General features: G+C 53.5%; 9 protein-coding genes across 9 annotated transcripts; 6 read left to right on the top strand and 3 right to left on the bottom strand.

The window, feature by feature from the left end:
- Positions 1-190: 190 nt before the first annotated feature.
- J4E90_002835 (uncharacterized protein) lies at positions 191-1,378 on the bottom strand (the record flags this gene model as incomplete). The annotated part of the gene is made up of 1 exon (XM_051432411.1): positions 191-1,378. The coding sequence occupies one exon, from the start codon at positions 1,376-1,378 to the stop codon at positions 191-193; it is 1,188 nt and encodes a 395-aa protein (XP_051293833.1).
- A 413-nt stretch (positions 1,379-1,791) lies between these two features.
- Positions 1,792-2,781, top strand: J4E90_002836 (uncharacterized protein; the record flags this gene model as incomplete). The annotated part of the gene is made up of 2 exons (XM_051432412.1): positions 1,792-1,799; positions 1,827-2,781. 2 exons carry the CDS (start codon positions 1,792-1,794, stop codon positions 2,779-2,781), a joined length of 963 nt encoding a protein of 320 aa, XP_051293834.1.
- Positions 2,782-3,321: 540 nt separating this feature from the next.
- On the top strand, positions 3,322-3,900 carry J4E90_002837 (uncharacterized protein; the record flags this gene model as incomplete). The annotated part of the gene is made up of 1 exon (XM_051432413.1): positions 3,322-3,900. The coding sequence occupies one exon, from the start codon at positions 3,322-3,324 to the stop codon at positions 3,898-3,900; it is 579 nt and encodes a 192-aa protein (XP_051293835.1).
- Positions 3,901-4,030: 130 nt separating this feature from the next.
- Positions 4,031-5,116, bottom strand: J4E90_002838 (uncharacterized protein; the record flags this gene model as incomplete). Its single annotated transcript, XM_051432414.1, has 1 exon — positions 4,031-5,116. The coding sequence occupies one exon, from the start codon at positions 5,114-5,116 to the stop codon at positions 4,031-4,033; it is 1,086 nt and encodes a 361-aa protein (XP_051293836.1).
- Positions 5,117-5,923: 807 nt separating this feature from the next.
- J4E90_002839 (uncharacterized protein) lies at positions 5,924-9,685 on the top strand (the record flags this gene model as incomplete). Its single annotated transcript, XM_051432415.1, has 1 exon — positions 5,924-9,685. The coding sequence occupies one exon, from the start codon at positions 5,924-5,926 to the stop codon at positions 9,683-9,685; it is 3,762 nt and encodes a 1,253-aa protein (XP_051293837.1).
- A 3,571-nt stretch (positions 9,686-13,256) lies between these two features.
- J4E90_002840 (uncharacterized protein) lies at positions 13,257-16,535 on the top strand (the record flags this gene model as incomplete). The annotated part of the gene is made up of 4 exons (XM_051432416.1): positions 13,257-13,473; positions 13,534-13,834; positions 13,956-16,268; positions 16,451-16,535. 4 exons carry the CDS (start codon positions 13,257-13,259, stop codon positions 16,533-16,535), a joined length of 2,916 nt encoding a protein of 971 aa, XP_051293838.1.
- Positions 16,536-16,984: 449 nt separating this feature from the next.
- Positions 16,985-20,629, bottom strand: J4E90_002841 (uncharacterized protein; the record flags this gene model as incomplete). Its single annotated transcript, XM_051432417.1, has 3 exons — positions 16,985-18,070; positions 18,120-20,176; positions 20,224-20,629. 3 exons carry the CDS (start codon positions 20,627-20,629, stop codon positions 16,985-16,987), a joined length of 3,549 nt encoding a protein of 1,182 aa, XP_051293839.1.
- A 539-nt stretch (positions 20,630-21,168) lies between these two features.
- J4E90_002842 (uncharacterized protein) lies at positions 21,169-24,753 on the top strand (the record flags this gene model as incomplete). The annotated part of the gene is made up of 5 exons (XM_051432418.1): positions 21,169-22,368; positions 22,413-22,844; positions 22,893-23,453; positions 23,498-24,072; positions 24,123-24,753. 5 exons carry the CDS (start codon positions 21,169-21,171, stop codon positions 24,751-24,753), a joined length of 3,399 nt encoding a protein of 1,132 aa, XP_051293840.1.
- A 1,204-nt stretch (positions 24,754-25,957) lies between these two features.
- On the top strand, positions 25,958-27,751 carry J4E90_002843 (uncharacterized protein; the record flags this gene model as incomplete). Its single annotated transcript, XM_051432419.1, has 5 exons — positions 25,958-26,166; positions 26,221-26,433; positions 26,487-26,761; positions 26,987-27,590; positions 27,739-27,751. 5 exons carry the CDS (start codon positions 25,958-25,960, stop codon positions 27,749-27,751), a joined length of 1,314 nt encoding a protein of 437 aa, XP_051293841.1.
- Positions 27,752-27,807: the final 56 nt, after the last annotated feature.

The raw sequence follows: 27,807 nt of genomic DNA on the forward strand, positions 1-27,807 counted from the left end.
ATTGATACCCGTTCTTTTGCGACTCGTCACATCTTGCTCTTCTGATCGATCCACCTCATACGAGGACAAATCGGGACAGGTCTGCAGCCTACAGCAAGATGAAAGTAGGCAAAGTAGGTGATCTGACGCCAACCTATGCTCTATGGTGTTAAGCTTTTACTTGAACAACGCGGATCGGTGAGGTTGACATTTACGACGACGGCTGTACCCTCAGTTTCTTCGGCACTTGCGGTTTCTTTGTTGGCTCGGGATCGCGTTTCGCTACCACATTGGCATAAGTGGGTTTCACCCCGACCGCTTTCTTCGCCGCCTCAATCTTCTCCAAAGCATCCGCCTTCGGTATAATCTTCGCCTTCTCCGTCACGAGAACCTTCCTCGCAGCCTGCACTTTACGCACCGCATCCGCCTTCTCCTTGACCGACCTCTTAACCTCCTCCTGCCTCCTCACCTTCTCTGCCTTCCTCTTCAAATCCTCCGTCTGCTTCCTCAACCTCTCCGCCTGCCGCTTGACTTCATACGCCCTCTTCGCCCTCGCCAGAATATCATCCGTCCTAGCATACTCCCCTCCTTGGACTGGCTTCCCGTTCCCCTTCTCCCTCACCCACGCACTCACCATGTCAAACCCAAACCAATCCTGCTCTACATTCACCGTATACCCACTCGTCCCCGCTCCATCCAGCGCCCACCCATCCGTACCGCATTTATACTTCAGCGACGCGCCTTGCTTCTGCATGGAGTCGAAATCGCCGACTACGAAACTCTGCGTCCGCGTGTCAACGAAGATGTTCGGCGGCTTGATGTCGCAGTGCACGTACCCCAGTGAATGGATATGCTGGATCCCTTCTCGTATACTCTGTATACATTTCTCTGCATCAAAGACCCGAGACTCGACTATTAGATCCCACAACGTGGTATCGTAGCGCCGGAATAGCAGCGCTGTGATACCTTGATCCATGCCGTAGTTCACGCCTACGTACCGGCAGATATTCGGATGCGGGTTCTTGCGTAGCACTTCACAGTTTGCTATCTCCCGCGTCATGATGTCTTTGATCCAGTAGGGGTGCCCGAAGAGTTCTCGATAGTAGCGCAGGTAGTCCATTTGTTTGGCGTAGAGATGGCCTTTTGTTGCGTATTTGGCGGAGGTCATGGCGCCTTTTTTGTACGTGGGTCGCGCGTTTGAGAGGTTAATTTTGCGTGGGGGGATGTCCCAGGTATATGGGTTGGGATCGGCCGTGCTGTCGTCATCTGGGATTTGGGTTTCGGCGTACCATAAGCCTGGGTACTTTTTTGAGCGGAAGAGGGCCCGTTTGGTTGGGCCGGAGATGCGTGATTTTTGGAGGACGAGGTCGTTGCTGCGGGCAGCGGCCTGAGGCGCCATAATGGGGTGCCCTGAGTGAAACGATGGAAGATGTTGGACGCAAGATGTTTGGTAGAACGGTGGAGGGAAAGGTGTCTGGCCTGTTTGTCTATGTAGTGAAGGGTTGCGCTGTGAAGGCTTTGAGACCACGATGGCATGTTCCAGTTGGCACTATGATGCACTGATTCACTCTGTGAGGAGCTGGCGCTTTTGCACATTGCAGTCGCTCCATTACAGTTTCCAGTATGCCCCTCTTGCTCACTTGGTTATGCTGTATCTTTACAGTGAAAGACTGAGCTGTACCTCGTATTTCAACTCTGTTCTTCAACAACACAAGAGCCCATCGACTTTGCTGGAAGATATCTGTTGGTGCTCGCATTCAACCAAAGATCCCTCGATGAACTATCCGGATCAAATACCCTGGCCAGATCATTATGTTCAAGTACATTGCCGGATTCACAGGCGTCAGCAAAGACGACCTACCAACGCCCTCAATGCAGATCGTAGACCATCGCGTTGTATCCCAGGACTTTTTGTCCGAAACCTGGGTGCTAGCCCACAAAGACGGAAAACTATACCATGCAATCAAGAAAGGCATCCTATCCGACCGGGACATTGAACGTGCCGACCCTTCAACCTGGATAGACCGTGAGAACACTTTGCCCCCTGAGCAAGTCAACCCAGCCAATTTCTACCCGCGGTGCAAGCCTGAATACACGCGCATTTGGGAAGTCCAAGGCTGCGAAACGAAGGAGCATTACAAGAAGCATCATGCCGTTCTGCAAGCGGGCCACCGGCGCATTCGCAACACCCGTTACCCAGACTTTGTGGCTAAGACGACTGCACGCGAGATTGAGATGTGCGAGAAACTTCGCGTAAACCGTCATAAGCACATCTGTAGATATCACGGTGTGCAAACAAGTCGTGTGCTTCGGTTTAAGTACCGTGGGTCTCCTGTCGAAGTGCCCATGGAAGGAGAGCGCGTCCTAAATCTGGTCTTCGACAAATACGATTGCGACCTCTGGGAAGCAGTCCAGCGCGGTTACACTATACACGTGCGAGACTGTCTGGGCGCTATTGCTTCTGGGATACAGCACCTGCACTGTCTGGGTATCGTCCACGGGGATATCAAACCCCAGAACATTTTTCTAACGTACCCTGAGGCTCAGTATGATGCGACTCCAACACGCTACGTCGTGGGCGATTTCGACAGTGCGCAACCCACTGGTAGCGTAATCGATGGGAAGCACGGTACTCCGTACTGGTCGCGGGAGAAGAAGGTCTGGGTTGATACCGTAGAGGAAGATGATGATTGGCTTTCTTTGGAGAGAATGAGGAGGTGGCTGGTTGAGGTTACGAAGGGTAGGTTGGAAGATTATGAGGGGATGGATTGGGGAGAAAGTGGAGACGTAGATATTGATTGACGGATGCTGAATGGAAACGCTGGTTTCGTGGAGATGTTACCGATGGATGCGTGTGCACCTCCTTTCCTTTACTTTACTGTAAGGGGGGTCAGGACTTGAATCCTACTAATTTGCCAAGGGGACAAAGGATTATCCAAGGTGACGGCGTAGAGACGTAATGGACATGTAATCAGCGTCTCATACCTGGACCAGAATGAGACATGTCCGCGTAACGATTGAAATGTTCCAAACAGCCAGATGGCATGATATCCAAGCGTCGTGACAAACCGTAAGCGGAGCGCGGAGTGCAGGAAGGAATGAATACGCGACGCGCGCAGTCCAGCCTTGTTTCGAGGTGGAGCTAGACAGCGGCACGACCCGACTAACGGCGTGGTTGCCCCATCCGCGGTGTCCGCGGTGTTTCTGTTTCGACTTCCGCCAGTCGCGCCATTGACGCGTCATCCCCTATTTGCCAGATCTCATAATTTGCCTATACATAATACACAAGCGCTATATGTGAAGATCCCCTACCTATAGCCAACCGCCCACCACCCGCCCGCCATGTCCCACTCGAACACGCAAGCAACCAACAAGATGCTCAGCACGCTCCCAGCACCAACGCGCGACCTGACGGAACTGGCCAAAGAGGAAAAGAGCTTCACCTTCAACCATTTTACCTGCGAACATGCTTGGGTCATTGGCAATATCCTCCGAAACGCGCTGAGAACCGCCGAATGCCCCGCGCTTATCCACATCTCGTCTGCGAATCAGACGCTGTTCCACTCGCCCAGCCTGCCTGGCATAATGCCCGATCACGAGAAGTGGACGGAGAGGAAGCGCAATACCGTCTTGAGATGGGGCCATTCGACTTGGTTCATGAGCTGCCAGTTTGAGGGCGATTACAAGAGGTTCGCGGAGCACAATGCTATGAGCGGGGATGAGTGGTCGAAATATACCATTGAAGGGGGCGGATACCCCGTCTTCGTCAAGGGCGTAGAAGGCGTCGTTGGCGCTATCGTTCTGGTCGGCGTTGGCGTGGACAGTGAGCAGGCGCACGGTGTCGTGGTCAAGGCCGTGGAGGAGTACAAAGACCTCCGAGAAGGGTTCCGCAGCCCAATGAGGAGCATGACGGTCAAATGACTAGATGGCCTGGGTAAAGGAGATGGACTCGGAATCACACTTGGCATTGATGAGAGGATGGGAAGGAGCAGAGAGAAGAAAAAGACCTGAGCGCACGATTTGAAGTCTGTTGTAAAGCTTGGATTGAGGACTAAAGTACAGAAGAGGCATGACTGCCAGCTGGACGAAACCCGAAACGCCCTCCCGCCGCATCGAAAGCTATCGAGTAGCCAAACAACAAGTTCCGCCCAGTGTTCACATAAGGGGGGTGTTCCGGTGGTTGCGGAAACACATACGTTGGTTCGATGGACGCATTCTGGCCCACGACGAAGGAGTAGGAAGTCGCTGGTCGGTCCAGCGACGGAAAACCAATCGTGATATTGGTCCCAGGCTTCACACGCTTCAGCTTGCTTGTTTGGCCATTTGGGTTGGGGTTGGGGATCCAGACAGTTGGTATCGAAACGCCCTGCTCAGCCCTGATATACATCTGCGATATGCCCGTGTCGACTAGCAGAGTGCCACAGTTCTGCCCCTGGCCATCTATGCTGAAGCACATCTTCGCCATGGCCCAATCTCTCGCATCCTTGTCATGAGTGAGACCTGGCTCTAGACCAGAGAATGCGAAGCCCTTTGTGTTCTTCGGCGTCAGCCCTATCTGGATACCTTCGGCCGATATGATATATCCAGATTGCAGGTTGCCCTGTCGTACCGGCTCCCCGTCGACTGCGTTGATATTCAAGAACGGGTTGATATCCGGTGTCGCGTATGGCATACCATCTTTGGGACCGTTTCTTCCAAAACCTACGCCCATGTAGGTAATTTGCGAAGTGTCCCTCTCTTCGGCCTGCTCCCCATGTAGACCCAATGGACATTCGAACCGGTCTTTACGGGGATCATACCAAGGGCATCTCCAACTCTTGTCGACGATCAGAACAGGCACGTCTGCAGTCGCATATGAGCCATCCTCGCCGCCGAAGTGCATCGGTAGTTTGACCAGTCGCCCTACGTAGAGGATCTTGCTGCTTGTAAAGAAGTGGTGTGCCGGCGTACCCTCTGTAGATGGTATGTTCGGCAGTATTGGGGCGCCTATCAAAGTGCCTGTAGACCCAGTATCCACGGGCATCTTGATGTCAACCCCTTCGACGCCACACATGACTTGCGGCACATGTTTGGGGTTCAGATTGTACATAAATGGAATGAAGATCGAGTCCGTATGTCGTGTTGATTTGGTGTCCATGGGGCGTAACGTAGCTAGTTGGTTGTACATAGCGAAGAAGGCGAGGCTAGCGACCAAAATCAACAAGCGCGAGAAGAGTGTTGAACACTTCCGCTTTCGGTGTGTGAATGTTGAAGTTGTTGCAGTTGGCTCGTGAATTCCAGATGGCGATCGCGTTCTATAGACCTCGGTCTTCATGGCTGTAAATAGATGCAGAGACCACCTGCACCATCCGCTGGCAAACGCCTGACGCACGCTAAGTTCGCGCGTCAATGTCGCGTCCAAGGAGTCAACAGCGTGACGCTTGATGGAAAATGTGTACAAAGCGGTGTCGAGTCATTCAAAAAGCACAGTAATAGCGCGCCGACGTCAACGCCGCCCGGGCGCGCTGTGAGTTGGCGTACCTCTGTCCCCGCAATACCCGGATCCCCAGGCACGTACTCCAACCCAGCAATCCTAGACTTCGGCTCTTCTACTCCATCACCATTGTTCAGTCAAATGTCAACTTTTCCGTACTTTCACGAATATATGGACCACGAATCGCGAGATGCCGATCATCACGTGTGCTCATGCACGTCGCAGCCGGGGATGTTCTTAGCTCGAATTAGGCCTGTGGCTGAGTGTGACCATCCACCGCCCTGAAGGCAGTACGACCGCAGACTGAAGGAGAGGAGCACTCTAGCTGAGAATGGCTTTCGACGACCTACCCGGCCCCCTCTATCGACCTTGATACATCCTCCATCTCATCTCCGATCAAACGAATATCCGCTTTCGTACTCCATCCGCGCCTGCGAACGAGAGTCGTCGCAGCCAGAGCATGTAGCCAATATGGGTCGCTCACCATCACGATCCAGCGATGGAGCTGATTCAGCACAAAATGCGCGCGTCGAACCGCGTCTCCTGAAGGCCATCGAGGACAGTAAACACGACGATGCGATCGCGATTATCGAGCATGCGAAAGCGAAGTCGCAACCCGTCGATCACCTTCTGCGCATAGGCTTGATGCGCGCAGCCGAACGCGGAAACATCTACATCACCGAATACCTGCTCAAGAGCGGCGCGAAGCCCGACGGTGCACCGGGTGGTCGAGTCTCGCCTTTGTTCAAAGCGATTGAGAAAGAGCGTGTCGACATTGTACGACTGCTGTTGAAGTTCGGCGGCAACGTGGATGCGCAAGACAAGCAGGGACGGACTGCGCTGATGACGGCTGCATGGAAGAACTACTACCACATCATGCAAGAACTGCTTAGGTATGGTGCCGACGTCAACAAGAAGGACAACACTGGGCGGAACATATTACACAACTTGGCGGCAGACAAGCACTGCAACTGGGGACGCGATGTCATCGCGGAGCTGTTGAAGCAGAATATCGCGATCGATGGGCCAGAGGGCCAGGACGACCAGAAGCGCAGCCCGTTACATTGGGCTGCTAGTACCGGCAAGAAGGAGCTATGCGAGATGCTCTTGCGTCGAACGAGATTGCCGAGAGCGAATGTGAACGCGGTGGAAGTCAGGCAGAAGACGGCACTACATCTGGCAGTCGCACACGGGCGAGACGACATCATCGAGCTTTTACTAGTCAACGGGGCAGACGTAGGCGCGCAGAGCGACGGAAGCTGGACGCCCCTTCACAATGCTTGCGACCAAGGCAGTGTAAAGGTGCTGAAGATACTCATGGCTGCCGGAGCGGACGTCAATGCGCGAACACTCAACGGGACGACACCTTTACACGTTGCGGCGCAAGCTGGTCACTTTGACGTAGTCAAGTGTCTTTTGGAAAGGGGAGACATCAAACGAGCGCCGAAGGATACATTTGGTATCACGCCATTCTTGCGCGCTGCGCAGAGCAAGAAACCTGCGCGCAAAGATATCATCAATGCTCTGGCACCCCACAACCAGGTCGAAGCGCTCAGCGAAGACGCCCTTGGCGCTACAAACGGGTTCCATGCTACGATCGTTGACTTTGGCAACTTCCATAACGAAAACAAGGTCTCAAGAAGGACTGTCTTCGAGCTGCTGTATGGCCGCGATCCCATCAACCCAAGAAAGCCAGCTGTTGCGATTCTACCCAAGGAGTCAAAGGCGACAACCTTCCGATGGATACATCTCCCTGCCAACAACATGGCCTGGGTTGAGGCGCTGCTCACGAAGGCCTTCATCGAGGAGGGTGCCAGTGATGTGGAGGGCTTCAAGGCGCTCGAACGGTCCTTCAGTCATCAGCATCGAGGTCAGCAGATTCATTCGCATTTCATGCGACCGCTGTGTCAAAGCACACCACGTGCACCAAAACAGCACGATGATTCCGACCTTTCCGACGGCGCTGATTTCATCCCCCAGATTCTGGTGAATAGCGGTATGGGCTTAGGTATCGATGCGGTAGCTGGTTCACAAGAACTGCCAACGTCGCAATTTCCTCGCACGCCTGTGCGGACCAGTACCGTGGATACAGACTATACGGATGGGACTGCAGGAACGGGCTCCGGACCTACGACTGTTAAGGAAGGAAAGAGTAAGGCGAAGGACAAATCGAAGAAGCAACCGAAGTGGAGTGGATCGAGACAAGCAGGCAAGCGATCAGGTGGGACGGACACACCAACTCGAGGTCCAGAACACCAGGCGAAACGAACGCATACTAGCTCCTCTTTCAACAATAGCGGCCATCTCAGGTCACCCGGCAGCCCGGGTAGAAAAGACCCAACAGCCGTAGCGAAAGGCAACATCTTTGCCTTCATGCCATACCTACATTTTGAAACCGATCGGCGGCGGCAAGAAATGCAGGCGGCGATCTCGAGGACGCAGAAGATCAAAGAGCGGGAGAAGAACGAGGGTGGCACTTCCAAGCCACAGTATTACCGCGCATCAACTTATGACGAGATGCTGTTCAGGGCTCACTTGACATCCTCACAAGCTTCGCTGCACGTGCGACGCACGCTCGACCAGTTCTTCTATCACAATATCGACACGCAATCCCGAGATCGAGACCAAGTTGTCTATCGATATCAATGCAAGTCGAACGAGCCGCAACATGTTGACCCAAAGATCTTCATGGTCGATCAGCTATGGATGTGGACGCTTGGCAAAGACTTGATCGTGACGGCCTTCCCTCAAAGATGGCAGCAGCCTCGTAACGACCCGCTCAACGTCCTGGATGGAGTCATTGAAGACATCAATAGCAAGACAAGAGATCCGGTGCGTAGCGTGTACGATCTTGCCATGATCATCACCGGTCGGTGTAGTGGCGTGTTTGACAGACATCGTGTTGGCGACGAAGACTATCAGTTCCTCGACATGTTCGAATCAAGCATCGGTGATGCTACTGAGATGGAAACTATGCTTTTCAAAGAGTTCAACACAGCGTCCGCCCAGGCCTCGGCTTGGCTACAACATCACCGCCGACCCAATCGCTTTTCGCGACATTTGGAGGCTGAGGGAAGGCAAAGAGAGCACCTGAATCGACGGCACACATCGCATCATTCACATTCCCACTCTCACGCGTTGACTGACCCTCCAGTGCCGGAAGAGGCATTTGACTACGATGACAGCGATCGAACGGCCGCCCATGCCCCGCTCTTTGTTGATAAATTACTAGACATCGGCGCTGAGACAGACTTGCTGGCTGAGACGAAAGACATTCGCGACGAACTCAACATGATTTCAAAGGTGCTGGAAGATCAACGCACCATACTACCGGACATGGAGACAAGCATCACGGACATATATCGTGAAGAGCACAAGAGTCAACAGGATCTCAAGAAGCGATTCAAGGATATGCACAAGACAGTAGACACACATATCAAGGATCTCGAACGCATGGACAAGCAAGCCAAGCGCATCTACGAATCCATCACCGACCTACTCGATCTAAAGCAGAAGCACGCCAACGCATTCGAGGCACGCTTCGCTCGCGACCAAGCTGCCGGTACTGCAAGACAAAGTCAGACCATCATGGTGTTTACCATTGTCACAATCATCTTCCTTCCCCTATCCTTCATCGCAGCCATGTTCACAATCAACATCCAAGAATTTCCGCACCGGCCCGGTAGCGACGAGCCTTCGCTTCCTCTCTCATTCGTCAGCAAATACATGTTCGGCATCGGCTTCGCCATCTCCATCCCGTTCATCGCCATCGCGCTCTCATTCGACGCCATCGGAGACTTCTTCCGCGAAGTCAAGCGCCGCTTCCGCGAGCGCAAGGCCCAGAATCGGCAGAGCCGGCATGATTTCAACGACGCTTATAGCGGGATCGAGAAGACTGACTTTGAGTACCCCTTCGATACACGCACTATTGAACAGGCTTTGAGTCGCGGGCGTAGTACGGCATACCGCCCCGACGGCAGGCGCAGCATCGAAAGCTATCTCGGCAGTGCGAGAGCGAATCACTGGGGTGATGGCGGCTCGCTGCTTCCTGTTGCTAGTCGCAGTACGGGAAGGAGTCCCGAGAAGGGTGCTGTGAGGATTACGAATGGCTTGAATGGCACGACTGCGATGGCCAACCGGTTGAGTGTGGATAGGGCTGAGAGGCAGAATCCGATTGAGAGGATTAGTACCGGGTTTAGGATGAGAGGAAGCGGGGATTTTGAACGCGCGTAGATAGGGTGGTGTTGGGGAGGTTTGGAAAATGCGGATACCCTAGCGCTGTTATGTACCGTTGCTGATGAATGATTAAAGACACGTTACATTTTACGTTTTCTTTGCTTATATGGCGTGCTTGGTTCAACGCGGTCGGGCTACCACGAAAAGACCAAATATGGTTCGGTAGATGCTCAGGATTGGGTGGATGAAGGAGAGATGTGGGGATAGCGGCGGAGGCGATGGTACCGTGATGGGACATTGATGACGAGACGCACACGGCTACCGAAACGTATACCGTACTCGTAGGAAGGAACCAGAGAGAGAGAGAGAGAAGAGTCGCAAGCTCCAGAAATCCAGGCTGTCAGTGATCAGGATACAGTAAGAATGCCTCTTCTAATGTTGTGGCAGGAAAACTGGGCGTTGACGGCAGATCCCAACATCTGAACAATCGCTGGGCTCGTGGATATTGTGCGCTGTGTATACTCGGAGAGGGTGTAGGGGTCTCTATTAGAGAATTGTTAGGCAGGCAGAGCTTTGAGTAGCCTTATGGAATGAAGCTATGCATGATTTCATAACTCGTACGACTTGATGTATGTCTGTTGCAGCCTCGGTTGGCTGATACCCAGGTACGCGTCCGGACTAGCGTCGTGTTCCTTCGCGTCTTGTTGCCTGCAAGTTGATGACTCCGCCACAATTATCTTCTCGTCTCTGGGGATAAGAGGCGCTCGCGCCCCTAAAATTGAAGATGAACATTGGTTACATCTTGTGCTTACCAAATCCCAATAACTTCGCTTGGGACTGACAGTCTGTTTCATTAGCTACTGATCCGCAATGAAAATCGGTCATCATGACTCTTCACACGCACTGAAGCGGCGGATGTATGTTAAACGGTCTAAGTCTCGTGTATAGTAATATACGACTGACTGCAAGTAGGACACCTCAACGTCGGAAACCTGATCCCAAACCTGATCCAGTCGAGTACGCTTCACCCACTCCACGTAAGAACATACGTCTAATCGAACAACAACAGCCCGACCCGCTTACTTGCACTCCACGAAGAACATCGCCAATCTCAACTGAAATTCTGTACAGCTTTCCGCGCAGCCCTTCCTCGCGAATTGAGGGACATGGTCTACGATCAGCTTATCACTCCCCGCAGGCAACATTACGTTGTTGATTGCCGTGAGGTAGACACTGGAATACGCTCAAGTCGATGTTTCCACCACGATCACGGTGGCCGATCTTTCTTCGACGCTCAAACACCTCTACCCGAAGACCCTGCCATGCGTCGCGATTTGTGGAGATACTCCGAGTATACAGGGGAAACAGTTGCGAAAGAGATAGCAGAGCACTGGTATCGCACTGGCGGCTTCATAATGTACACCCCGGGTGCTTGCTTGCTAGGAAGTTTCCTCACGCAAGATGTCTGGAAAAGAGGAATCGTGCCTGCCGATATCATCCGATACATACGCATTGATCTCAGCTGGGATCAGATTTGGGGTGGCAGCTCGCGTGTTGTAGCTGATCTCGAGAACCTTCTTAGGTTGACTAACAAAGACATAGTAATCATCTTCCAGATAGATCATCATGCAGCTGATGAAGACTATCACCTCGAGCCCCCGCTGTGGCCTGTCCTGCGAAGTTTGTTGAAGGCGTTTGCGCCGAGTATTTATCGCTTGCGCGCTGCTGGGTTTGATAGGGTTAAGGTGTATCAGGGTGTTATTCGTAGGCTTTATGAGAAGTGGCCGTGGGATAGAAGTCATAGGGATATCACGAATTGGTTTGATCTGGAGGAGGATGAGTTTCGGGAGGTATTTTTGACGGTAGGTCGTGCTGTGCTGATGAAGTTGAGGATGTCTGCTGACGTGTGGGCCAGGGGAGTGGAGATGATGAGGAGAGTAAACAGCGTATTGCCGATGTCATATTGAAGGGTAGTGGCTAGAGAATATTGAAACTTCTGGAGACGTAGAAGACTGGGTCGAATTCATTAAGAAAGGAAAAGAGACGACAAGAAGTCCTAAAGAGATCTGTTATCCTGTAGACCGACGAAGGTTAGGACAATCTTGACTAAACACGTCAATGTCCAGTATTTGGCTCCACTCTCGAGGAAACTTGCATACCACAACCGCTGACATGATCAATCAAATGTCGTCTGCTCGTTTTTAGAGGCCTCCAAGCACGCAGAGATAAGAGCATCTATGTACGGCTCGTCCTGAAGCAGTCTTGACTTACACAGCTGCTTTTCATCTTCGGTCGCATGCTCATGAAAGTTACAGAGATCTTGTATCTCCTTTCGTAATTCATCCATCCCTTTGCCTTTGCTTGCAAGCTTGTGGTTGGCGTGCACAACTCCTACTAAGAAGTCTTGCGGCAGCTCTGCAGCCTCGAGTAGCGCTCGGTAAGGACCCGAGTATCTGCCCCAGTTCAGCGCAGCGCTCTTGATTAAGTATTGACAAATGGTAGAAGAAGGAGGTAATTCGTCGAAAACGAAAGCAATCGTTTCGGGGTTGGGAACCAAACCATCTTCCAAAATGTCGCTGAAGGCGCTGATAACGTCGTTGCGCAATTTGACGCACTCGTATGCATCCGCAAAGCAATAGAGATGGAAGAGACAGGTGAGAACTTTGTTAGTAGAGTCGGAAAGAGCATCCGATTCGACTGCATTTGTCTTGTTCGTCTTTTTACGCGTGTGTGATAAGACATCAGCGTTCAAAGATCGGGTCATGCGCGCTGAAGGGCTTATTAATGCTTTCACCGCACTAAGACCCGGAGGCGAACGAGCCATCTGAAGGTAGACCCAAGTCTGAAAGAGGCCGCAGATCGTCTCATGGGTCTCAGGAAGATGCAAGACGCCATCTCTGCCTTCTTTGAAATTGGGTCCGAATGCGCGAGAGAAGTACTCAGAGTGCCGGCGGAGGAGGTTCTTGTGAAATATGAAGGGTGTTTTATTGGCGCCCACGGTCACACGTACCGTTTCGCTTCCGAGATCCCTGATCTTGTCAGTAACTGTAAAGACTAATTGAGGGGTTGCTCTACATGATGCGTGCCTAGGAATTGATTGAGGGTGCTGCGTAATTGAAGCGGTTGAGAGGCAAAGTTGTCAGTTTCGGAGGTCGAGAAACCGAAAAACTAAGGCAACGAAGATCGAGATCAAATAATCGTGGTGCGAAGGGAAGGCGCAGTAGCAGGAGGGTTCCACCGCCATGGCATCGTGAATGCGCGGTCCTGTGCTGCAGACGTTCAGTAATTCCCATGTACACACCGTATTCCACCGTGATCAGTCTTGCAGCTGCCTGCAAAGTATTAGAGATCTACCTTTCATTGATGGTCTAGAGAAGTGGGGTTGTAGGACAAGGTCAATCGAGTGCCAAACGCGAACTCACATGACGCGACGCCAACGCCGGCTTATCTCCGCTCCATCGCCGAAGTCCAAGCTCCAAGCTTAGGCGTCACCGTCACCACCAAGCAGGTGCGCCAACAGCTACAGCCGAAGCCGCAGCAGAGTGAGAAGGAGCACTGAGACAGCGGGTGATCGCGCAAACAATGACTACGAGCCCACGATAGCTGAGAGCTACATCCCAAGCCCACCATGGCTTACGACACCTCGAGCGGTTATGCGCCGCCCAGCACAAGCAACATGCAGGAGGACGCCTCGGGCCCCATGTTCAGCATAGAGCGCGTGGCTTTACAATTCACAGTATCTTCCGACTTCGTAGCGGCTGCAGTAGCAAATAATGTCGTCGTCCTGGCTCTGTCCACCGGGCGCATCTTACGCATCGATTTGGACAGTCCCGCAGATATAGACGGTTCGTATAGCAATGCACACACCACCCGAAAGACTTGGACAACCGCTCATATATTACAAGATATCGACCTCCCGAAGAAGCCTTCAGAAGTGGGTGTCATCAGACGCCTCTTTCTCGATCCCTCCGCATCCCACCTCATCATAACCACCACCCTCGCCGAAAACTACTACCTCCATACACAATCCCGGACACCGAAGGCGTTGTCACGGCTGAAGGGCGTTGTCATAGAGAGTATCTCGTGGAACCCCTCGCAACCCACTGCTTCGACGCGCGAGATACTCGTGGGAGCGTCAGACGGCAACGTTTACGAGGTGTATATCGAGCCGTCATCCGAGTTCTACAGGAGGGAGGAGAGGGTAACGTAGCTGCCACGGATAGTTCTTAAAATATCTTGCTAACTTTTTACTAGTATGTATCTCCTATGCTATGCTTTGGCAACGCGGTTCTAAGACATCTTATTATTCGTACTAACAGCTTGATAGATACTTGAAGAGCGTATACCGGACGAACGATGGCCCTATTACTGGGCTGTGGACAGATACGGTGCCCGGGAGAACGGATCTGCGGCGCATCATCGTCGCGACACCTTCGACTTTCCTACATTTCGCTGGCAAGGTCGGACGTCAGGGATCAGAGGGAAGCGGATCTATATTCTCGAAGCTGTTCGAGAGCGAATCTGCGACCGTACATGAGGTCTCCAATGTCGCCCCCACGGCAGCCTCGCTGCTTGCTATCTCCCCGGAGCACAACGACAGCCCAAGCCGCGAGGACTCCAACGCCGAGAGGATCTTCGGCTGGCTTACATCACAAGGCATTTTGCATGGGAAGCTGTATCTATCACAGGATACTTCTGAGCTTGGCGGCAAAGTTCTTGGAGACTCAAAGATGTTGCCTAGATCACAGGTGCCGCCTTCACAAACCGCTAGCGGGCGCACACGACGGACACAAGATCCTATCAGTTCGATGATACTGAGCCAGTGGCATATTCTTCAGCTAGTCGAAGGCCGAGTCGTAGCTATCAACCGCCTCGACGACACTGTTGCCCATGACCAAGTTGTGCTGGAGCCCGGACAAAGTGCGCTTGGTCTGGTAGCGGACTGGAAGAGGAATACTTACTGGCTCTTCACGAGCCAGGAGATCTTCGAGATCGTTGTCGAAGACGAGAGTCGCGATGTTTGGAAGATCATGCTCCGAGCACAACAATTCGAGGCTGCATCGCAGTACGCCAAAACACCAGCGCAGAAGGATGCAGTGGCAACGGCATCTGGTGACTACCTTGTTGGCAAGAGCCAGTGGATGGAGGCTGCGACTGTTTACGGACGAAGTACGAAGCCGTTTGAGCAAGTCGCGCTGACATTCATCGACAATGGCGAGCAGGACGCGCTACGGAAGTACCTGGTGACGAAACTGTCCACATTGAAGAAGTCATCGATAATGCAACGGACTATGGTCGCTACTTGGTTGATTGAACTATACATGGCCAAGCTCAATACTCTCGATGACACCATTACCACGAAAGCAGAACTCTCAGAGAGCATGAACACCGCCGAGACTCATGATCAACTATCAGTCATCCGGAAAGAGTATCAAGACTTTGTAACCAAGTACAAGGCTGATCTTGACCGTAAGACTGTATACGAGATCATCAGCAGTCACGGTCGAGAGGAAGAGCTGCTCTACTTTGCTACTGTGGTCAACGACTACAACTACGTACTCTCGTACTGGGTGCAGCGTGAGCGTTGGCAAGAATCTCTGGACGTCCTCAAGAAGCAGACAGATCCCGAGATTTTCTACAAGTACAGCTCTGTGCTCATGGCCCACGTACCAGTCGAGCTCGTCGATGTGATGATGCGACACTCGAACTTCGACGCGCAGAAGCTCATCCCAGCATTCCTCAACTACAACAACCACACCAAGGCCACGCTGAACCAAAACCAAGCAGTCCGCTACCTTCTCTTCGAGATCAACCAACACAACTCAACCGACGCCGCCATTCACAACACCCTCATCTCCATCTACGCCTCCCACCCCACAACCGACGAATCCGCCCTCCTCGCCTACCTCGAAGGCCAATCCCTCGCCCACGAACAAAACTACGACGCCGACTTCGCTCTCCGCCTCTGCATCCAACACAAGCGCGTCCAATCCTGCGTACACATCTACAGCTCTATGCAACAGTACGCACAAGCCGTCGACCTTGCCCTAAAATACGACTCCATAGACCTCGCCTCTAGCGTCGCCGACCGCTCCAACACCTCCCCTGTTCTCCGCAAAAAACTCTGGCTCGCCATCGCCAAAAAAGTCATCTCGCAATCCAGCGGCATAAAAACCGCTATCGAGTTCCTCCGCCGCGTCGACCTCCTCCGCATCGAAGACCTCATCCCCTTCTTCCCAGACTTCGTCGTCATCGACGATTTCAAAGAGGAAATCTGCGCCGCCCTCGAAGACTACAGCCACAAGATTGATGGCTTGAAGCAGGAGATGGATGACAGTGAGGCGACGGCTACGCATATCAAGTCGGATATCAAAGCCCTCGAACAGCGTTATGCGATTGTGGAACCCGGGGAGAGGTGCTATGTGTGTGGGTTGCCGTTGTTGGCGAGGCAGTTCTTTGTGTTTCCGTGCCAGCATGCTTTTCATAGTGATTGTCTTGCGAAGAGGGTCGTTGAGCTTGCGGGCATTGCGAGGGGAAAGAGGATTGCGGAGTTACAGGCGGAGGTGCAGAGGGGGGTCAAGGTGGGGAAGGGGAGGGAGAGGGCGATTAGGGAGTTGGATGCGTTGGTTGGGAGTAGTTGGTGAGTCTTCCCTTTCTGCTGTCACCTCAATTTCGGGAAAACCTGAATAGGTCCGGAGCCTACATCCACGTTGGGGCACCTACTTTGCAGGTTTCCATGTCGATGTAGGCTGCAGGCTTGTTCAGTTTTTCCCTTGTATGAGGTGCTGTTTTCTTGTTTGCTGTGCTAACAACGTGTTTTAGTGTGTTATGTGGTGAACTTGCCGTTAAGCTCGTCAACGAACCTTTCATCACCGCAACGGACGACAAGGACGAATGGGCTGTTTAGTAGAAAAACTGAACACCCAGGAGCCTACGTTGACCCTGGGCCACCTACTCTGCGTGGTTTTATCTTGATGTAGGCGTCAGGGTCTTCAGGATATGCCTAGATTAACGTGCAGCTTAAAGAAATCGTCATCAGCACCAAAGCAAGCAAATCATACAAAGCAGTCGTATTGTACATTTTACTTTCAATTGCATCTCTATAAGCCCCCGCCCCTGCATGTGGTGGTATACAAATTTTAGTAGTGCCGTACGATAAAACGGAGCTGATGATATGATTCCCCCATTGTCTGCCTCCCCCCGGAGACGCCGTAGCGCTGATGCAAGAACTAAGAAGAAAGGAAGAATAAGAGGCAACAAGAAAAAAGGATTAGACGGATAACTTCAAACGAACGCCAGATGGTGATACTTTTTCCAAGACTGTTGGCCTTCGCCATGGAACGACAAGCGATAACGCTACTCATCCTCATCATCGTCCATGGCGGTGTCACCATTAGCTTTCGGGGCGGCGATAGCGTCATCGTCTTCATCCTCATCGTCGACGACGCGGGCTTTGCGGGGACGAGGCGCAGCAGCTGCGGCACCTTCGTCGTCGCTGCCCGCCGTGCCATCAGCCTTGTCTCCGTCTTCAGCGGGCGCGGCACCATTCTCGTCGCTCTCATCGTCGATGAACTCCGCGGACTTGTATTTACCGACTGGTTCGCTCTTGCGGGCGAGCTTCCTCTTCTTCTTCTCGCGGGGCCGCTCTTCGTCGGATAGGTCCTCGGTGCCACTGGCTGTCGTCCGTCTGCGTCTTGAGCGTGGCTCGTCGTCGTCGGAAGGCAGGCCGTCGGTGTCGGAGTCGGCGTCCTTCTTCTTGCGCTTCGGGCCCTTGGGTCCACGTGCTTTGCGCTCTGCTTTGCGGACTTCCTTGTCTTCGTCTTCTTCCATGCGGCGACGCTCTTCTTCGTTGCGCTTCTCCATGAGTTCGCGGTCGCGCTGGAGGAGGCGCTGTTGCTCTTCTGCGTACTTGCGCTTCTTCTCTAGGGCCTCTGCTTCTGCGCGTGCCTTTTCTTCCTCGCGGCGGCGCACTTCGGCTTCGCGGATGCGGCGCGCTTGGTCAAGCTTGGTTGCGTTTTCGCCTTCGTAGGCGGCTTGCTTCTCGCGGGTACGCTCGAGCTGCTTGACCATGGTGTTGCGACCCATGTTTGCACGAGCGGTAATGTCGGCACGTGGGAAGGGCGGGTTCTCCTCCTTGGTGAGCTTCTCAAGTGTTTCAATTGCCTCATTGAGACCTGTGACGGCTTGGTCGACGTCTTCGAGCGTGCGCTGTTGTTCGGTGAGCTGGTAGATTCGGGTGGCGATCTGGAACTGGACGAAGGCGACGTTGAACTGAGAGTTGAGGTCTGCAGGAGCGGCCGCGAGCGCTTGCTTTGAGTAGTCGAGAGCAGTGCGGAATCCGGCGATGCTGTTTTCATGCTTGGCTCGAAGATACCAGGTTCGTCCTAAACAAGCCAGGATCTTTGGGTCGTTGTGTCTGTTCCGGGATAGGGCTGCTTCGTACTTGGATGTGTCAGCAAGGTTAACAACGTAGTGATGGGAGTGAGCCTACGTTTTCAATTGCTCGCGCATACTGCTTGATCTCGCAATACGTATGTCCCAAGTTGACAAAGACACTGTGATCCTTGAGTGTTTCTCTGACCTTTGAGAAGATCTGCAGGGCTGTGGAGTAGTCCTTCTTGTCTTCTACTAGCGCAATGGCAATACCCTGAGCAGCATACGCATTCTTCGGATCGAGTTGGAGCACCTTGTCGAAGAACTCCACAGCTCGTTCGTAGCTCTTCCGACGCTTCTCTTTATCTTGTTCTGAACTTCGTGGCATCTCGCGCGCGATAGCAAGATGGATGTTGCCCATGCCCATTAGCGAATAGCGGTCATGCTTGTCCGACTTCTGCAGAGTGTGTTTGTATAGTCGCTGCTCGTCGTCCGCTGCGAAGTTGGAGGTCTTCTTCTTCGACTTGTTGACATACCACCCGTACAAGGCTCGCACCTCAACATTGTCCTCGTTCTCTTTGAAGAGATCTTTCATCGCCCTGGGTCCCTCGTCTTGTGGGTTCTCCCTCAACGCAATGTAGGTAAGGCGAATGCGCGCATCGACATAATCGGGGTGTCGCTGAAGCAGACTGTTGTAGACCTTCTTTGCCTCCTCCGCTTGGCCCTCGGCTTCGTAAGTTCGGGCAAGGTTGAAACTGATCGAGGTAACGAGTGCGTCCGTATCGATTGTGTCGTCGCGGTTCTCGGCGTTTACGCAGGCGTTGAGGGCCACCTGGAAGAGTTCCTGAGCTCGCACGTAGCGCTCGGCCTGGAAGTGGAAGCAGCCCATATTGTTAAGCAGTTGTGGAGGTAGGAGTTGGCGAAGTGCCGCTGTGAGTTCAGCACCTTCCTCGACGCCCTCTGGATAATCTTCCTCTGGAATGGCTTCAATCTCCATTTGCTCCACTTCTTCCAGACACTTCAAGCTCTTTTCAGGGTGATCGGTCTCGTAAAGTCGAGCCAGGTTGAGCAAAACCGACTGGTCAGGGACGACCTTCTTCTTGGGATCCTTCCATGCGCTCTGTACGCTCTCGAGATATTTCAATGCCTTTTTCAACTCAGCGGATTTGTCCTCGGTGGACTTGTTGTTCTGAGCGGTAAAAACGTCCTCAGCGAACAGAGTACCAAGTAATGTCTGGGCTTCAACGTTGGGCGATTGCTGGAGGATCTTCTCGAGACGGAATTTGGCGCCATCGTAGTTGTTCATCAGGACGTTCATCTGAGCCAGTCCGAACTTGGCTGGTATGAAACCCCTCTCCTCGCCTCCGCGGGCCTGATCAGACTTCTGGTAGTACTCGGCGGCAAGTGAAGTGTTGTCCTGTTGATGCGCGACCTTGGCTCGTAGGTACCAACCATCGCTCGCTATGGCATTGGTGTCGGTGAGTTCAATGGCGCGTTTCGCTACGTCTTCGGTTTTGGCGACATCTCTCCTCAGGGCAAGGTAGCTACCGACTGTGGCACAACTCAGGGGGTACTGGTTGTCGATCTTCAAGGCGGGCTGAATGTATTCACCAGTCGCCTTCTTGATGAGTGCGGCGAACTTGGGGTCGGAGGTGGAGAGGTTGGCGGTCTGCTGGAAGTTGTAGATGCCCAGTAGAATCAAGGCGATCTTGGAACTTGGGTTGAGCTCGAGAGATCGCTGCCAGGCGCTCGCTGCCTCGTCCTTGTGGCCAAGTTGCCAGAAACAGCAGCCGATACCGATGCGTGGATCTGGATCGAGGAGATCCGGAGAGCTCTCGAGGATGTTTTGGTATCCCTTCAAGGCTTCTGCCCACTTGCCCATGGAGTAGTGGACGCGGGCCTTGCCCATCTTCGCCATGAGGTTCCTGCCGCCGGATGCCCTCAGCGCGTCCTCGAAACATTTGGCTGCCTGCTTGAGCGTCTCCATGCGCTCGGGGCTGACAGTGGAGCCAGCCGCAGTCGCCGGGCCCTGGAGTGAGGCCCTGAGAAGGTATAGGACACCGCGAGCGAGGAACAGCGGAGGGTGCGAGGGGCTGATACGGGAGGCATCGTTGAGTACGCCGGTGGCCGACTGGATCCAGTACTCTTTGAGTTTCACGTCTGAATCTGCGTTTTCTGGACGTGTCAGTTATGGTACACATGGAGAGATTCCGATGACATACGAGGCCTAACGCGCGGTGCTTCGCGACATTTGAGCAGGTACAGCCAGCAGAGGCCGTTGAGAATGCTGAGCCTGTCTTCGCCGCGCGCGCGGTTGAAGACTTGGGTGGCCTGGCGCAGCACGTCTATGGCTGTCTCTATCCTCTTGCGCTTCGCATAGGCGACGGCGACCTGGACCCACGTCGACGTCGCGCTCTTCTCGGCCTCTAGAATATCGCACAGCTCGGTCGGGTCGTCCTGGATCTGCTCGTCTAGGGGGATTTCGACATCGAGCTGGCCTCCCTCCTCATCGGCGACGGAGATGGTGATGGAGCTGGGCACGTCCGAGTAGCGCGGCGGTGGGAACATGCTGCCAGCGCCGTTCACGCCATTCGCGCCATTCGCGCCATTCGCGTAAACTGCAGCCATGCTGGGAGAGAAGTCGCGATCGGGGAGATTGGATTCGCGATTGGTTCGGGGACGAGACGGGATCAGCGCGACATAGCAGGTGGGGAGGGCAGAGAAGTAAAGGCGCGAGGCTGAGGGCTGCCTCCGTTGGTGGTTGGATAAAGAATCGCGAGTGAGAGCTTCCAGGGAGCGCGGAACGGCGAAACGTGCGGAATCAATCTCTTGGCGCGTGTATGAGGCGTGACGGCAGCGAGACAACTTTTATATGAGAGTTTTTGCTGAATGACTACAAGTCGTCATGATGAATTCTTGAATTGCTAGATATCGCAATATAATTCACCCTGCATCATATTATACTTGCGTGTTCATGTTCGGCCCTGGCATTCATAGTAGACTCGCGTTGGTGATCCCTGCTGCTACTCCAACACCCCCGAGCTCCCCGCAACAGTACACATGCACCACATGGACACCCAATGACGCGCAATCCTCACTGTTGCGCACCATGCATGCCCAAATAAGCCACGCACGGAACACAACACTGCGCGACGTCTGAGTGCACCATGTCGCGCAATCCGGGCTACTCGCGGGCGGGACCCCATGGAGGCTATGCCAACGGTAACGGCAGCTACAACGGAGGAGGATATAATGGATACGGCGGCGGCGACGGCAGCTACGACGGCCGACCGAGCGGCGAGCGAGCGCGAAGACCAGGCGGATACGGCGGCATGAGCGCGCAGCAGGACGACTACCCACCCCGACCGAGCAATGAGCGCGAGCGGCCCCGACGACCCGGTGGCTACGGCGGCCTTGCCCAAGAAGACGAGATGGAGAGGAGGCCCAGCGGCGACCGAGAGCGCAGGGCGGGCGGCTATGGGGGAGGTGGTTTTGCAGGGCGTGACGAGAGCCCTCGCCAGGTCACACGGCCTACCAGCATCGAGCGCAGCCAGGCGAAGCGACGCAGTGGAGAGCGCCAGAATGGGAGCCGCCCCAGGAACGCAAACAACGGACAAGGCAGCCAGGCAATCGAGGAGGTCCTCCAATATATACGGCAGAATTGGGATTTCATGACCAAAGACCAATGCGTGCCCATCGAAGTCGCCTTGAAGCTCATGGACTCAAGTTCGCTCGGTCTGGCAAGTCAAGCTGGCCAGTTTCAGCAGACACACGACCAGCTGCAGAATGCGCTCAAAGGCATCGTCAACGAGCACCACCAGGGTTTCAACAGTTCCATCGGTACCTTCCATCAGATCCAGTCCAGCCTGCAAAGTTCCCAACACCGTGTCAGGACCCTCAAAGGCTCGCTTGTCGCGGCCAAATCATCCCTCTCTACCGCCAAGCCAGAGCTCAGAGAGTTTGCGACCACATCCCAGAACTACGATGAGATGCTACAGATGCTCGACACGATTGAGAAACTGCAGCTCGTCCCCGAGCGGCTGGAGGCTCGCATATCGGAGAAGCGTTTCTTGACAGCAGTAGACATCCTACAGGATGCGCTACGCATGATACGGAAGACTGAGATGGAGAAGATTGGCGCCCTATCAGACTTGCGTACATACCTCAGCAACCAGGAAGTGTCTCTGACCGACATCTTGATCGAAGAACTCCATAGCCATCTCTACCTCAAATCGCCCTACTGTGAAGACAGGTGGAAGGAGTATGCCCAGAACCAAGTCAAGGGCGACCTGTCTCAGCGTGCACAGACTGATGCGAGGGGTCGGTTGCTCTACTACTTCCTCGATGGCCTTGATACTTCTGAACCAGTATGTCTTCCAATATCAAACACATACCCCACTAACACTTCTAGATGACCGATGACTCCACCCACAACCCCGAAACAGACACATTTCAGTACATACGGCTGGTGATGGAAGCATTGAACAAGATGAGCCGCCTAGACATGGCAGTAGACACCATCGAGCAACGCCTACCGGTCGAGCTCTTCAAGGTTGTCGACAAGTCTAACAACGAGGTCGCGCAACGGCACCCGAGCATACTGCGAGCTTACTCCGCCAAGAAGAAAGGCAAGGCAAAGACTGAAGTAGAAAACGAGGATGTTCGAACAACTTTGTTAAACGACTTGATGTGGACCCTTTATGCACGGTTCGAAGCAATTGCGGAAAGCCACCGAGTTGTGCACGATGTTGTGGCCGGCATTGTCCGTCGGGAGAACCGAGGTGCATCAAGTGCGACGTTGACCCGCGGCTTCAAAGAGTTGTGGAAGCTCTATCAAAGCGAGGTTGGTTCTCCGCAGTACTGCACATGCTGCCTGGCTGACAGAATCTAGATGCGATCACTGCTTCACGACTATCTTGCTACCGATGGCGAAGCGTCTTACAGAGGCGGTCAAGGCCAGGCATCTACTGGCAGCGCATTCTCTCGCGCTCCTCGGGACCGGAGCAAGCGCATGTTCAAGCTATCCGACGTGGATACAAAAGCGTCTGAGCTCTCCAAAGAGCGAGACGATCTTGAGGTCATCCTGAAGACATCTGTTCCCGGACTTGTATCTGACTCAAAGAGACCAGAGGATGTCAACACCAACACGGCTACCAATCTCGATGGCAGTGCGACTGGGCACAAGCTGCTCGTTGAGCCTAGTGTGTTCAACATGGGCATACTATTACCGCCATCATTAGACTTCCTGAACCGGTTGAAGGAGGTTGTACCCTCAAACGCTGACATTAGCATGAGCACTTTGACCTCATTCTTGGACGATTTCCTAGTCAATGTTTTCCACCCGCAGCTCGACGAGACCCTCATCGAGTTATGTTCTCAGACCTTCATCGAGGTTGACTCCTTCAATGAGGACACTCAATGGTCGAAGCACTCAAAGAAGCCCATTTTCAAGGTACGTTCTCCATTGGTTATATGCTACTCTTGCTAACTCAACAGGGTACTGCACAATTCTTCACACTCATCACAGCTTTCTGCAAGATGCTGGATAACCTTCCCCACGACCAAGCGTTCTCCCAACTCATCGTCAATCAAATGGACACATACGCTCAGAAGTGCACTGGCTGGTATAAAGCCCTCGTCAGTCGATCACAGGCTACAGCAAGTGGTCGTCTAATGAAGGCTCCTGCCGTATGGTCAGAGTCCGAAGCAATGGAAGACCTCATCGCCCATCTGGTGCGAATAGACTCGTCCGACCAAGAGAGCTTGAACAAGGCCGTCGAAAGTGAAGTTGCTCTTTTGATCGAAGCAGTCGAAGCCGATGAGCCTCTAGATCAAGCGGACATGATACAGGACAAGAAGAGTATCGTCAGTTTATGTTTGCTATACACAAGCATGAAGTGGCTGGCCACTAAGACCGCCCAATTACGGCATATTAGTGATCGTGCCTCTGACCCGATCAACGCTGAGTCGAGTGGCCAGAGGCACAATAGACGATGGACGCAGCTCTCCTCTGCCGACCCCAGGCCGCAGAGCGCTCATATTTACCTCCCACTGAGCGCAGATACAGCCGCGTAAGTGTCTCGACATCCATGAAAGCCGTATCTTACTAATCGACGAGCAGTATCTTCGACGCGGTAGTAGGAACCTACCAAGCCCTCAGCACGCGCGTACTTCGCACCCTGCACCTCTCCATACGATCAACAATCCTGTACTCGCTCAACGCAAGCATCCAGCCCAACATCTACATCGACACTCTACTCAGCGACCCCGACCCCGCCATCCTAGCTCTAAACGCCACGCTCGTCTCCTTCGACACCGAAGTATCAACCTACATACCCACCGCCTCATACGTGCACATCACACGCGGCCTCGCAACTCTAATGGACACCTACCTCCTCAACCTCTGCACCTCCAAAATCACACGCATGAACACCAACGGCTGCGCGCTGATGCAACTCAACATCCTCGTCCTGCAGCAGAACCTCAAGAACATCGAAGACGGTGCCACTCTGCCCTACGCAGCCCTCTTCTTCGATCTCTTCACCGCAGGCCCAGATGCGATTATCGCTCGGGCCAAAGACTACGGTAAAGGCTTCGGTGTTCCCGGCGACGTGTTCGGTGAAGAGGAAGTGAAGAAGCTGTTGCAGATGACGTATGAAGAGAAGTTGAATGCTGAGAATAGGGAGGCTAGTGTGCAGGCGAAGAGGGCGTTGGATGCGCAGTTGTTGGAGATTAGTGAGTTTATGTATTAGATATGCGTTCAACTACTTTCCAAGGTTGTTCAGTGGCGACGTTCTTTTCAGGAAAGACTGTTGTAGCTGTAGTATCACCTTGGCTATAGTGGCGAATTCAAACATGACTTTTATCTTTAGCCCATACACAGCAATAGATCTGACATGCAGCATGTCAGCACGTTTTGGGAACTCGTGCAGCAGCATACATAGCCAAGACGGCGTCCGGGGCCGTACCCACTCCAAATCGTTGCAATCAAATCACCAGGAGCGCGAATACAAGAAGATGCGCTTGGGGTCATGCAAGCCCGGTGAGTCGCTTAGATCTACGCCCCTGTCATCTTCGGCGACGTTGTACGCGCACGGACGCCGCCTCGTGCGACGTCGCCGAACTGCTCATAAGGCTGGCCCAGTGATAGGGCTTCAGCTACGCCGCGGAACAGCGCGTTTTGCTGACATGATGTAGTATGATGGTTTTGTGGAAGGCTTTCACCGCTTCGTTATCGGGGTAGATGTACAGGCGTTCTGCAAGAGTGTAACGCTGTCTAGGTGCTTGCGGGACCGAATCTATTGTCAAAGGAAAGAACTGGAGTAGGTAGGAGTAGGCATGATACTACGCCGCACCGCACTGCAAGGAGACCTTCCAACAAGACCCTGAATCCGGCGTCTAATACTCAAACATACTGCATCCTGCATCCCAATCTTGTACGAGCGAATCACAAACACAACACCCACATACCATTCATCATCGCTTCTGCACGCCACGCTTCATCACCCACACTCGCTTAGAACCGTTCGATACAGGCGTGCAGATACCCGTCGGAAGACAGCTTCCAGCCACAAGATTATGCTGATCTCACTTGATGATGGTGTAAGGGCGTTTCCTACCTGAGGTGTGCATGCATGTGAGGTGGCAGATCTCGGCGCCGCATATCGCAGATTTCAGGCCACCCCTTACGGTGACCTGGATTGATTGTTGTCGCCGATGACAGTTTGTGATATCGGACCGTCGGGGTCTTCGCAGCGGGCTGTGGGTTGTCGGGGTTTGGGGGCGTGAGTGTATCGGGGGGCAGACGCATGTTATATGCTTGCGGGCTGCCCTTTCTTTGTTGGATTGTACTTGGCTAGCTCTTACGGATTTCGTGCGCAATAAGTGTACCTTCACTTAGCTTCCCACCCAAAACAAAGGCATCACGAAGCATTGATCAGTTCCGCGAGTTCAGTCATGTCTTCAGCTAGTACTGCGGAGGACGTTGAGAAGGCTGCTTCAGGCACTGAATATGCGCATCTAACCAACGATGAAGTCAAAAGCTTCAGCTGGGAGAACATCACTGTCACGGTCAAAGATAGGACGTCTAAACAGCCAATTGATCTCCTATCCAACGTGAGCGGCATGATCGAAGCCGGAGAGATGATGGCATTGATGGGTCCAAGGTACGTCCAGGATATCACAGCCTTGCGAACAGCTGTCTAACAGGAATCACACAGTGGCTCTGGTAAGACGACTCTTCTCAACATCCTCGCTCATCGCGCCGCCATACCCAAAGCCACCATCCAACAAACACTTCGAGTCAACGGCGCGCCAAAAACCCTATCCTCCTTCCGCAAACTAAGCAGCTACGTCGAGCAAGAAGACGCCCTAATCGGTTCCCTAACCGTCCGCGAAACACTCTACTTCGCTGCTCAGCTCGCCCTCCCAAGGTAATCGACATGACCCCTCCCTATCCCAAAGCATTCTAACTCACCACCCCCAGCTCCATCCCCCCCTCCTCCCGCAAAACCCTCATAACCTCCCTCCTAACCTCCTTCGGCCTAACCCTCCAATCCAACACCCTAATCGGCACCCCCATCCGCAAAGGCGTCTCCGGCGGCCAGAAACGGCGTGTCAGCGTCGCTAGCCAACTCATCACGTCCCCCAGAATCCTCTTTCTAGATGAGCCGACCAGTGGCCTGGATTCGGCGGCGAGCTACGAAGTCATCAAGTTTGTACGCGATATAGCGAAGAAGTACAGGATTTTGGTGGTGGCGAGTATACATCAGCCGTCTACGGCGACGTTTCGGTTGTTTGATAGGTTGATGTTGTTGAGTGGGGGGAAGGTGGTTTTTAATGGCGGGGTTGAGGGGGTGAAGGGGTGGTTTGGGGGGTTGGGGTATGAGGTACGTTCTGTTTTTCTTACCATTACCATACAGTATTGAGGGAGTAAGGAGCTGACATATTTACGCTTTGTGTAGATGCCACTCTACACGAACCCAGCCGAATTCGTCATCGACCTCATCAACACAGATTTCTCACACGACAGCACCACCGCCCAGCAACGCCTCACCCACCTCCACACCTCCTGGGCTACTTCCCCTGCCGCAGCATCCCTGACCGCCAATATCCGTGCCGCCGCCGAAACAGCTTCATCTACCCCCATCACATCCTCTCCAACCGCCTCCAACACCCCCACTTCCGCCCTCCACACCACCCTAACCCTAACCCACCGCTCCTTCCTAAAATCCCACCGCGACATCGTCGCCTACGGCATCCGCATAGCCATGTACCTCGGCCTCGCGATAATGATGGGCACAGTCTGGCTGCGCCTCTCCCCGACCCAATCCAACATCCAAGCCTTCACCAACGCCATCTTCTTCGGCGGCGCCTTCATGTCCTTCATGGCCGTCGCATACATCCCCGCGTACCTCGAAGACCTCGCCATCTACAGCAAGGAACGCGCAAACGGACTGTACGGCCCCACGGCGTTTATGCTGAGTAACTTTGTCGTGGGCGTGCCGTATCTGTTCCTCATCACCATACTGTTCAGCGTGGTGAGTTACTGGTTAGGCAATTTCCGGCCCGGAGCCGACGGCTTCTGGATGTGGGTGCTGTGGTTGTTTTTGGATTTACTCGCCGCGGAGTCTCTAGTCGTTCTTCTTTCGTCGCTCATACCCATCTTTGTTGTTGCGCTTGCGGCGACGGCGTTTGCGAATGGCCTTTGGATGTGTGTGAATGGGTTTATGGTGCAGCCGGATACGTTGAATGTGTTTTGGAGGTATGTTTTTCATTATATCGATTATCAGGCGTATGTCTTTCGG

Source organism: Alternaria incomplexa (genome assembly GCF_024043165.1).
Source record: "Alternaria incomplexa strain BMP 0042 chromosome Unknown scaffold_3, whole genome shotgun sequence".
Classification (NCBI taxonomy): Eukaryota; Fungi; Ascomycota; class Dothideomycetes; order Pleosporales; family Pleosporaceae; genus Alternaria; species Alternaria incomplexa.